Source organism: Ylistrum balloti, unplaced genomic scaffold (genome assembly GCF_031769215.1).
Source record: "Ylistrum balloti isolate Yb309-2 unplaced genomic scaffold, AGI_CSIRO_Ybal_v1 Utg370640, whole genome shotgun sequence".
NCBI lineage: Eukaryota > Metazoa > Mollusca > Bivalvia > Pectinida > Pectinidae > Ylistrum > Ylistrum balloti.
This window is the reverse complement of record NW_026782390.1, coordinates 273,476-286,107: the sequence shown is the minus strand read 5'-3', so window position 1 is coordinate 286,107 and position 12,632 is coordinate 273,476. Positions and strand designations below refer to the sequence as shown.

At 42.1% G+C, this 12,632-nt stretch overlaps 1 protein-coding gene across 1 annotated transcript; it reads left to right on the top strand.

The window, feature by feature from the left end:
- Positions 1-8,052: 8,052 nt before the first annotated feature.
- Positions 8,053-12,391, top strand: LOC132557193 (uncharacterized). Its single transcript, XM_060221690.1, has 2 exons — positions 8,053-11,671; positions 11,736-12,391. The coding sequence occupies exons 1-2, from the start codon at positions 8,053-8,055 to the stop codon at positions 12,389-12,391; spliced, it is 4,275 nt and encodes a 1,424-aa protein (XP_060077673.1).
- Positions 12,392-12,632: the final 241 nt, after the last annotated feature.

Here is a 12,632-nt window from a genome sequence, read left to right as displayed (position 1 = left end):
ACAGGTTACTGCTATGTTTAAATATAGTTTTATTATTTCTGCCTATGCTTGAGAAGTTACCGAGAAGCTATCATTTACTTAGAATTGGAATATTCCAATCCATGAAAGATATTGACGATGATTACGTGAATTCAGTGTCGATACACCGACTCTGATAGCACACTTTGTCTTGATATTTTTAAATCAATCTTTAAGGCGTACATTTAATATTCCTTCTGTTCATTTGCAGATTCATTCAGGCGTGATGATATTTTAGAGAATGGAAGATAATTAGTAAAACAACTAAGCAGGTGGCAATTTGTGGTAATTTTTAACACTGAATAATTACCCAAATTTGCGATGCCCATCAACGTATGCATCAAAATTTAACATTGTGATATTTACTTCAAGTTAATTACCCTGGTTGTCTGTAGGAGTTAAGCAATATAAACCAAACATGATAGCAACTTGAAAATACAATGAATAACACGATCCTATATCTCTGAATACTTTATGTTCTTAATACCAGTATTCCCTCCAGAAGTAACGACCTGACGCCCTTTACAAGGATCGAGAGGTAGTTTTAGAAGGCTGTACAACACAACATGTGGGCGAACGATGCGACAGCAGCAAAGATCACTGTATATCACAGTCGATTTTCAGTGCGTGTATATAATAACGGAGATCTATATTTGTAATTGATTGAATGTGTTTTTTCAAATTAAAATGAGGTGATGTATTCAATTGAAAAGCAAGCATTCAAAAGATTAATTAGCTACATAGGAAAGCTCAATGCATAATGTTACAGTAATTGACATCACCCTAATAAGACAACTCTAGATATAATGAGCGGTTATATAACTGATGTTGAACGAAACTCGAAACGACAAATGGAACTTTGTAACCAAGGAAACGAAAGTTAATAAGCACTGAAACTGCAATCGCATCATAAAATGCTCTACGGATCGTCAGTATGATTTACACAAAAAATGGTATCATAATAGCAAAACGCACACATAACCAGATTAAGATTGGAGGAAAGATGTTAAGGAAGTGTAGACATCTTGATATGAAGGTATCACTTACCGGGTAATCGGTGTGAAATTAAATTTCGTTTCGTAAGACCAATCAAGAAAGAAAAATCAGGTTATAAGATAAAGAATACAATTATCCATAAAATGACACGCAGCTCTTGGAAAACATTTCGGGTCACGCAGTTTTGAAAGAAAACATCATCAAATAACGTATCAATAGTAAAGTAAAATGTTAAAAGTCCTAGCAACAGCTAGTGTCATTTTAGTAGCACCTTCCTATGCATGCGAAGTAAGTCGACTTAAAGAGTCTATATCTTTTCTGGAGGCTGCGATATGGCAGTGCAAGTCTTCTTGTGAAAGCGGACCTGGTGCTGACTTTACAACGGTACCACATTGAAAAAGGCTGGGGAAAGGCAAAAACGATGGTGAAAATACCATCTATATTATAAATTAGATAGATGTTTTCTTGGTATCAACTAAGATTATGTTGCACTCATTTTTAAGTTTTTTCCGTACCTTTAATTTTCTCCGAGACGCTTTCGCAATTTTAAAACTGGTATGCATTACTTTGCTGGTGTATCGATTGGTTTGCCTGTTGCCAGTATAATATTTGCAGGGTCGTGTCCTAATGGACGCCTTCCGCAGTATACTTCATTGTGATAACACTTAAAATCGGATAGGTTCCACACTATTACAGGGATACCTTTGAAAGTCGGCGCAGCAGTAGTATGTGACACACCATGCAATCCTAAATCAGAAAAATGGTTGAACATTCGTTAATTTAGAATTTAATGATAAGGACATTAACATTAGCCTCGATGTGACTATGACCTTCGGATGTATGTACATTAAACATTTACAATTCACTGTCTTGTCCACATTGCATTGCCATACCCTGCATTATGCATTTCACCTCGATCAGACCTTGCCCATTTAATGTACTAAAACAACGTATGTAAAACAACAATTCAGTCAGGAGTTACGGCCGCGACAAGCTTCTAGGACAAATAAATGTGCGACAAACAGCAACAAACTCCTACAATTTTTAACCTTTTGTGAAACAATATACGCCCGTTCCATGAAAAAGCGATCCAGGAGAGATCTGGACGTCCTCTGTTGTATAATCTTTATCGAGAAATGTTCAGTTTTTGCTTTAAAACTGGAAGTAATTGATGCTCGTTAGTATACTTCTCATTGTTGTTTACCTTGTTGTCATTTGAGAATGTAACACTACTTTCATACGTGAACTTTGAATATTTGCATGGCGGGGTGTTCGATGATTTCCTTTCAAGAATACATGGTCTATTCTCTTTATACGCTTTTAGGAATCTCCGTGAAATGTTTCTGTTTTATAATTTGCCTTGTTCCGAATTTAAATTTGAATAAAGATTATGTTAAGAAATTAGCATATCCTTTTTTTTCATCATACATAAAAACTTATCTGTTTTTATGACAATTAACTTAAGAGGCTATGCTATAATATCCAACATGAAAAGATACTTCACGTCATCTTTCCGTCAGGTTACCATTCATCGTACTGAACCCAGTACTTGGAACAGTAAACGCGTAATATTCTGAGAAAGGATTCTGTGCGTGGAGGAAAAAAACAGTTGAAAACTGATCGAAGAATCTTTATTCAAACAAGAGGTCCATGGACCTAAACGGTCTTCTGGCTGTAAAGGCCCACACTTTACACAGCCGACATCATTGGTTCATCAAGACATTTTTTGTAAACTTGAAATCATATTCTTTATATATTGAGAGGAAAAAGAAACGCAATTAGCAGAAAGTTAATATTGTAAATTAAATCCTTGACGTACACCCTTGAAACTTGACAAATGTGTGCATTTGAGTTAGGTCCCTATGGTACCGTATTAAAATCACTTATGTATAACTAAACTGCGCACGCCGCTTGTACAAGAGAATAAGAGAAAAAAGCAGTATAAAGGATTGGTTCAAAATCTGTGTGTGCGAATCTTCAGACATATCCGTCTTCATTTCCTACATTCTAAGCATAACCAGTTCACCGTAAAAAAAAAACCCACGACTGTCCAAAGTTGACAAGGGTTCTTATGCGAGGTACCCCGCAAAATCAGGTCGCTAATCAATTTGGAGTCAATCCATCGAACATTTGCCGTCTCATCCAAAGACTACATGCCACCGGAAGGGTTGCAGACCGTCTCCGAAGCGGTCGCCCTCGTGTGACGACGCGTCGGCAGGATAGGGCAATCGCTTTCTGACAGCCACGGAAACAGCAAGGAACGCAATTGGGCGTCATCATGTTTCAATTGATCCAAAGACAGTGCGTACTCGACTGCATGCCTTCGGTCTGAGACCGCGGCGGCCATATGTTGAACCATAGCTTAATTCGCGGCGACGTGCCAGACGAATGCAATGGCTGAACGCACATTTCGTAAGATGCTTCCCAATGCAACGTTGGAGAAGGTTCCTGTTTTCAGATGAGTCCAGGTTTTCGCTTTACCGGGCAGACGATCGACATCGTATCTTTAGACTTACCCACGAGCGCTATGCAGATGCTTGCGTGATAAAGAATGGCCGCTTTGGAGGAGGATCGGTCATGGTATGAGGAGGGATTGCGCATGATATCAAGACTCCTCTGGTCGTTATTCAGGGAAATCTCACGGCCGTCCGCTATAGAGATCACGTACTAGCGCCGCATGTTGTTCCTCTAGTACAGCAGCGTCAACTGACGTTTCAGCAGGACAACGCCCGGCCGCATGTAGCGAGGGTTTGCCGTGGTTATCTCGCAGCAAACAATGTCCCCACCCTAGACTGGCCCCCATACAGCCCTGAACATGTATGGGACCAGTTGGACAGAAGGATAAGACGTAGGCCGAATCCTCCAATCAACGTCGCTCAGTTGGCGTTGGCTCTGAATGAGGAATGGAATCGTATACCAATGAGTAGGGTTAATACCCCGATCAATTCAACGCATAAAAGAGTTCGTGCAGTTACTGCAGCTCGCGGGGGCACACACCATATTGATGGGTCCAGAACGCACTTCATTTTAAGTGGAGTACTCTTGAATCAACGTCAAATTTGAAAGGTTTATTTAACGTACACGAATGAAATTCTCGTAATTATTACATTCTAAAACCCTTTTCTTTTTCCCGTAGTTGACCTGGAAATTCCTAATTGCGTTTCTTTTCCTCACAGTATACATGCACTACGTCATTGCCATTACTCAAGCCGTAATACTTCGTGTAAATTTCGAGATCCTTTCGGTTATTCGGAAAAAGTCGTTTAGACATTTTAACACCTACCTGTGATAGTAATTGTTGTTTGTTGTTATTTAATGTTAACAAACCAACCAATATAACGACTAAACATGGCCGGAAGTTGGTAGACTTTTCCCAGACGTTTGTCGAATCAAATACGTGTGATTTTCAAATTTATTAAAAGCCAACGTCAGCTTTTTCAGTGCCACCTGAGAAACAATCAGTGACCTTTGTCTGTTCCATCTTCCCCGTCGGTCGTCGTCCATTAATATTTTCACATTTCTTATTAATTGAAAATCGTTAGTGGCTACAATGAAAAATTATAGACAGGTCATTTGGCCACTGCCAAAATAAATCTGTAAATTGTATGACTCTAACCCTGTCGCCTGAAGGAAGTTACCAAAAGTTTCCAAAATGCTTATATGTAAATGTTCTTTTAAAAATTTATTCTTCAGAGAAGAATAGAATATTCTCCATGGATTGGGAAATCCCAGGTTGCTTTGTCAGATTCATAACCCCCGGATCCTCTTTCTCCTTTAAGAAGGAGAGTTGAAGAAAAAAATGAAGTCAATTCCGTAAAGCAGGGCATGAGCTAAAAAGGCTAGAATTTCCTTTTATATAACACAAGAGGTCCAGGGGCCTTAACGGTCATCCGACTCCAAAGACCTATGTATGAAAGAGGCAAAATAGGCCTAAAATGAATTGCTAAACTACTCTGCAGCTTACAAAAAACATTGTTGGTTGATCAAGACATTTTTGCAAATTTGAAAGCATGTGCTTTATATATGCACCATATAAATGGCATTACTTCGGACGTATTGCTTTTTAAAGAAAGCAAGACATATGCCCAATATCAAGACCCTTGGCCTTTTGGTTATTCAGAAAAAGTCGTTCAAATATTTAACACATTTGATACCTGTGACCTTGAAATTAAGTCAATGTCATTCATATTAACAAAGTCGGTAGCCCTACATCCTAGCATGCTACAGGCAAAATACCATCATCCTGGACTTTCCGATTATTGAGAAGTTGCTTAAGATGAAGCATTTCAACACATTTGACCTATGTGACATTTAAAGCGGGTCAAGGTCATTCATATTAACTAGGAGTTGAATCAACTTTCTTAATTCCTTGATGTTTTAGACTAAATTTGGTTGAAATCTATTCAAGCATTAAGAAAGCGTAGCATTTAGAACCAGCTTCCCTTTTTTGGGCCCCGCCTCAAGTCTCAAGGGGTCGAATCAACTTTCTGAATTCAGAAATGTGTAGTGTGGGAGAACGGTGATATTGCTCTAACAAACCAGGGAGATAATAAAAAAATCACTTACAATACATACAATTTATTTACATATAATACACACCAATATACATATTCCATAAACATACACCACACACTTTTCACTCATGAACACTGATTATACCTCTCTCACACTAATGAATATACACAATGTCTATATAAGCAGAAATTACAATTCCTGCACGGCCACAACTTCGTGACCGTTACGAGCTACAAAGTGCACTCCTAGGCGATGATACCAAGGCGGCAAATGGAGTAAAGAAGAACTTACTCTGTCAGTCTTCCCACTACGTCGAAGACGTCGAAACCCCGTCACACAGCTGGGTTGTAGACGTAAGGAAACGACGACCCTGTCACAACTGTATTTCACACTTGTTTCATGGATTGGGGACGGTAACACCCGACACATCAAAAGATGTACACCCGCTACTGATGCACCCGTCCCGATGTCAACTCCGACACCTATATGCTATCATGGAGAATATCTGTGGTAGGTCATCTGGCGAGTTACTCTCCTAATATGTTTGGAACCAAAAGACCATGTAGCATTTATTGTAGTTCATGGAAAAGTTTACTCTCTTATCCACACCACCACACTAAGGCCGTGTCCATATGAGTATATGCTCTCACATCGGAACCAGACATCTGTAAAACACGGATGTACAAAATACTAATAATGGTAACCTTACAAGCACCAAACGCCATTCATAACACTCAACATAACTTCCATACTATATCATATCGTACAATGACATCAATATATATACCAGTAAATAAAGGTACATAAATATTATCCAGTCCTATGTGTCTAGTCATAGCTGTATAAGTACGCTTAAATGATGCTCAATTATAATAATAATATCAATGAACATGTCTAATTACATAAGACGTATTGCTGTCACGTCGTATGTATGTATATGTTGTTTTCTACGTTCGGTATTTTCGTTATCCCTGTCGAGCGACCGTACTTGTGCGTGTGACCAGGTGAGTGGGAGTTCATGGAGGTCGCGTGAATTCCGCAGGGGTTGTTTACGGGTTATTTACCCGATGTAACCACTACAAGGAAAATATACAGGCACAGATTGCAGACTGTGGTAAGTCTATCTTAATATCTCTTTCTTCGCATTATTGCTTTCTTAGCCTTTTTCTTAATAAATATCTTTGATAAACACTCGTTGTTTGTGCGGCTCAGTCATGCGTAGCATTGTTGTTTTTATGTATAAGGCTACACTAGGGTGTCCTTTCTTAGATTGTATCTTAGTATTTGCTAGGAATGTTATTATTGCAGCTGTTTCTATAACTTCTTCCAGTTATTATAAGTTATATGTATTTTATAAGCGTATAGAATACTCAGGTGAGAACGTATGCGTGTTTGAAAAAAGTATGGAAGCCGTGAGTTGCCGTATAATGTCTCATACATTGTTTGCTAGATGGTCGTTATGTTATTCTGAGCCTGCATTAGTCGTTCATTATGTTATTACCTTTATAACTCTTCGAAATGTATCATGTACTGTGTAATTTATGAGTATTTCTGGGGATAATTTCATTTATAATAGTAGTTGATTGTGTCATAATAATGTGCAAGTGTTGTATGCGAGTCAATCTTCGTTACTATTCTTTTAAGCTTTTCCCACCGGTCACAACGACACCAGCTACCTCATCAAGGCCACGACGGTTTTATCAGTGAGAGTCGGCACCAGGGCCTTAGCAGACAGTAAGGTCAGCCAATCACGGAAACTACAGGTTTGGCATTGGGGTACACGTTCCGAGGAGCATAGCGGTACAGATATGGCATCTATAACTGTGAGCTCTACTCTGCTTGAGATTTTGTGTGGCACGCACAGCGCCAAAGTACTACTGCGGTAGTAGTTCGTCAGTTGTCTGGATAGGAATCCTCTGTCTCCATTGAATCCAGTATTTGGGGGTTTTCTTGAACTTTTCATTCCTGGTGTGAAGGACCGTTGAGGGGTGATCAACAGAGACTTTGTGTAATACTGAAGTGTAATCTTTTGTGTGAATCTGAGGGAATGTGTGAGTGTGCTTTGTTTACGTTCATGTTGTAAATAAATTGTTAATTTTTATAGTGGTATTGTGTTTCATTTTCCTGATAGCTTCTCGCCGCTCGTCCTACGTTACAAAGTTGGTGGCAGCGGTGGGATGACTGACGTGTTGCTATTTGGGAATTGAATTTAAGGTTGTAAACAGGTATTTCAGGTGAGGTAGTTTATCAGATATTTATTTTTCTGACCTGTTTCTGTTTGCGTCTCTTTTACTCTTTTCTTGTTTCTTATCCGTTTTCTTTCGTCACAAGAACGTTTCAGATGGATCGCACAGGTAAGCAACCAGGGGAAATTCCAGATGAACAACAGCACGTGGACTGATCTCAAGCCGTGGTGAGTATATATGCATGGTGTCTCCTTGTTTTGTTTCCTGTGTTATTTGTGTTGTCTTGTTATTTGGAATCTGTTTGGCAGGTGTGTTTGTAGCTCATTTATTTTTCAGTATGTCTACATTGCAAGAACTTATTGCTTTTGGAAAGGACTTGCACTATGAAGGGGAGCAGTTACAGGACTTTGTCCGAGATCAGCAAGCCCAAGCCAGAGAGGAACGGGAGAAAGAACGTGCTTTTCGGATGGAAGTAGAGCAGAAGAACGTCATTCTGGAACAGGCTAAGCTTGAAGCAGAGAGGGATGCGAGAGCGGAAGTTCAGCAAGAGAAAGAACACCAGAGGAAATTGGAACTCCTACGAGCAGAAGGTGGCGAGAACACAAGTGTCCATTCCGACAGGGAAACTGCTGTTCGAAGAGGTCCGAAATTGCCAGCATTCGATGAGACACGAGATAATATGGACGCCTACCTCCAGAGGTTTGAACTCTATGCTAGGGCGCAGAAGTGGGAACATAGCCAGTGGGGAGCGAACCTCAGTGCATTGTTGAAGGGAAAAGCTCTGGAAGTGTTTTCGCGTCTACCGGTTGACAAGGCTTTAGACTATGAGGAGTTGGGGAAGGCACTTTTGCAAAGGTTCGAAAAGACCGAAGAAGGTTTCAGGAAATTATTCCGGACAGCCAGACCTGAAGGAGGAGAGACATTCTCGCAGTTTGCCTCACGCTTACAGAATTATGTTGAACGCTGGGTGGAATTGAGTAAGACTGGTAAGACATACGAACAGTTGAGAGATCTTATGCTGAGGGACCAATTCATCCACTGCTGTGGACAGGATCTTTCTCTTTTCCTGAAGGAGAGGTCACCAACATCAATCATCGACATGGCGAGATTAGCAGACCAGTTCGTGGAAGCAAGAGGAACCAGGGCAAACCAGGTGATTTCTAAAGGCCAGAAGACGGGTACTAGTAAGCCACATAGTTCCGGAACAACTGAGGCGCCTGTGTCAAGAGCTCCAACGAAGGATAAGAAATGCTACAACTGTGGTAAGCTTGGACATATATCTTATGAATGCCGTGCCAAGAAGAATGCTTCTGGGAGTAAGGTTGCTGCTCTAGTTGACCAGCAGCATAGGAAAGAGAAGGATAGCGATGAGTGTAGGAATAAAGGAAGAAAGTCAAGAACAGGGTCATCCAGCCAAGAGAAAGATTCTGCGACTTTGAGTGTGTCTTGTGATGTGAGGAGTTCTCAACCTACAGCCATGCCTGTGAAGAAAGGATATATTGGGGACCACAGCGTGACGGTGCTACGTGACACTGGATGTAGCGGTGTTGTGGTAAGGAAATGTCTCGTTGACGAAGGATGTTTCACAGACAGAGTTCAAGTATGTACGTTCGCCGATGGTTCGAAATTACAGACACCTGTTGTTACAGTGGAGGTGGATTCCCCGTACTACAAAGGAACAACCGAAGCCTGGGCTCTGGAGACTCCACTGTACGATCTTATCATTGGAAACATTCCTGGAGCATTACCTCCCAACCAACCTGACCAGAACCGGAAGATGAGGGAACCTGACGTTCAAGCGGTGGTGACACGTGCGCAGTCAAAGAAGAAGGATCAACCATACAAACCACTGAAGGTGCTGGATCTTGTTACAGACATTGGAAGTGTTGTGGATTTGAAGGAGGAGCAACAGAACGATCCGTCTTTGAAGAAGTTTAGGAAACTGGCGGCTAAAGGAGAAATATACGAGCGAGATGATGGAGGATCTTCCACCATCTTTTATCAGAAAGGGATCATGTACCGTAAGTTCCATAGCCCAAGGGTGAGAAATGGTATGACCTTTCGTCAGCTGGTTGTTCCGGCAAAGTATCGCGATATAGTGATGAGATTGGCACATGACTCCATGATGTCGGGACACTTGGCAGCTAAGAAGACTACCAACAGAGTTCTATCGGAGTTCTTCTGGCCTGGTATTCAAGCGGAAGTTATTCGGTTTTGTAGATCCTGCGACATATGCCAGAGAACATTTCCGAAGGGGAGGGTGCCGAAGGCTCCACTTGGTGACATGCCTCTTATTGACACTCCATTTAAGAGGATCGCTGTGGATCTTATTGGACCACTGGAACCGGCTACAGACCGAGGGAACCGATTTATTTTGACGGTCGTGGATTATGCCACTCGATACCCCGAAGCAGTCGCACTGAAGAGCATTGAGACGGAGAGAGTAGCTGAGGCGCTCATCGATATGTTCAGCCGAGTAGGGATTCCTTCAGAGATGCTCAGTGACCAGGGGGCGCAGTTTACATCGGAGATGATGAGAGAGGTAAGCCGGCTGTTGTCTATCAGACAACTGACTACTACGCCGTATCATCCCATGTGCAACGGCTTGGTGGAGAGGTTTAATGGTACCCTGAAGCAAATGTTGCGCAAGATTACTGCTGAACGGCCGAAGGATTGGGATCGGTTTATCAACCCTCTGCTATTCGCCTATCGAGAGGTTCCTCAAGAATCACTTGGATTTTCACCCTTTGAGTTGCTGTACGGGAGAGCAGTAAGAGGGCCTATGATGATTCTGAGAGAACTGATGACCAAGGATATTCCAGATGAGGAAGTGAAAACTATCTATCAGTACGTGATAGATTTACGAGAGAGAGTGGAGGAAACGTGTCGACTGGCATCGGAGCAACTTAAAGATGCAAAAGTCAAACAGAAGAGGCACTTCAACCGAAGAGCGAGACAAAGAAACCTGAAAGCGGGTAACAAGGTTTTGGTACTCTTACCGACAAAGGCCAACAAGCTTCTATTGCAGTGGAGAGGACCTTATGACGTGATTGAGAAGGTGGGTCCGTCAGACTATCGTGTTGACCATGATGGAAAGATCAAGGTACTCCACATCAACCTTCTGAAGAAGTATGAAGAACAAAGGATCCGGGAAGACTCAAACGCAGTGACGTCCGAAGGAGTTCTGGCTTGTGTCCTGTCCATGGTCATTGAGGAAGAAGAATGTAAAGAAGAAGGTCTTAGCCACGTGTTAGAGACTCTTCCGTGTGACAGAGGAAAAGGGGGAATACAGGATGTAGGCATATCTCAGGAATTACCTGAAGAACAGAAAAGGGAGGTGAAAGATTTACTGGAGGGATATAAGGATGTGCTTACAGATCAACCGGGAAGGACAGTCCTTATCGAACATGACATCACGACTACAACTCCTGAGCCGGTGCGTGTTAAGCCTTATCCAATACCATTCAACACCACGGAAGTCATAACAGCAGAGGTGGACAAGATGTTGAAAATGGGAGTCATCGAGCCTTCTTCATCGCCTTATTCAGCACCTGTTGTGATCGTCAAAAAGAAGGACGGCACCAACCGCTTCTGCATCGACTTCAGGAAGTTAAACAGAGTGACAGTCTTTGACGCCGAACCGATGCCGAATACGGAGGAGATCTTTGCTAGACTGGCGGGTGCTCGTTACTTTTCGAAACTCGACCTAAGCAAAGGATACTGGCAGGTGCCGTTGACGGAGAAAGCAAAGCCCATGACAGCATTCACAACGCCACAGGGATTGTTTCAGTTCCGTGTCATGCCGTTTGGACTAGTGAACGCTCCTGCGACTTTCAGTCGCATGATGAGGAAGTTATTGGCAGGAATGGCTCATCTTGATAATTTCATAGATGATATTCTCATTTACACCTCCACATGGGAAGAACACTTAGACGTTTTGAAGGAGCTGTTTTCACGTCTGCGCGAGGCTGGGTTGACTGCTAAGCCAAACAAGTGTTTTTTCAAGCTTACCGTGTCTAGGGCATGTGGTCGGATTAGGACGACTAGAACTGGAGCAGGCGAAAGTGAAAGCAATTGCGGAAGCGCCTACACCAACCAGCAAGAAGCAGGTGCGATCGTTCTTGGGATTGGCTGGATTTTATCGAAAGTTTATTCCTAACTTCGCCGCCATCAGCGTTCCCTTGACAGACCTGACTAAGAAGGGTAACCCCAACAAAGTCGTGTGGAAGGAAAGTCATGACATCGCATTCAATACTTTGAAGAAGTTGCTGACAGCAGGACCCGTTCTGAAGCTCGCTGATATGGAAGAAGACTTCATCCTTCGAACGGATGCTTCCGACACTGGTTTAGGTGCTGTTCTCCTGCAAGAGGACGGAGATCAGAAGTTGCCAGTTGCCTATGCGAGCAGGAAACTCCTACCTAGAGAACGGAATTATGCCATAGTGGAAAGGGAATGTTTGGCAATAGTCTGGGGGATCCAAAAATTTGAGCCATACTTGTATGGAAGAGAGTTTGTACTGGAAACCGACCATCAGCCACTCACTTATGTCAACAGATCCAGGACAGCAAACGCCAGATTAATGCGTTGGGCGCTGTTACTTCAGCCCTACAGATTCCGTATCCGAGCGATAAAGGGTGTGAACAATGTTGGTGCTGATTACCTCAGCCGATTTTGAACCATCCATACTCCGAAGTGTTTAGAAAATGTGTAACACTTTTTTCCGAAACGGGGGGATATTTGTCACGTCGTATGTATGTATATGTTGTTGTCTACGTTCGGTATTTTCGTTATCCCTGTCGAGCGACCGTACTTGTGCGTGTGACCAGGTGAGTGGGAGTTCATGGAGGTCGCGTGAATTCCGCAGGGGTTGTTTACGGGTTATTTACCCGATGTAACCACTACAAGGAAAATATACA

What these genes read in the sequence shown, in the direction of transcription:
- LOC132557193 (XM_060221690.1), top strand. Translation starts at nt 8,053, where the DNA reads ATGTCTACATTGCAAGAACTTATTGCTTTTGGAAAGGACTTGCACTAT. An exon ending in TTTGAAGGAGCTGTTTTCAC is followed by an intron (nt 11,672 to 11,735) that starts GTCTGCGCGAGG and finishes TACCGTGTCTAG; the next exon opens with GGCATGTGGTCGGATTAGGA.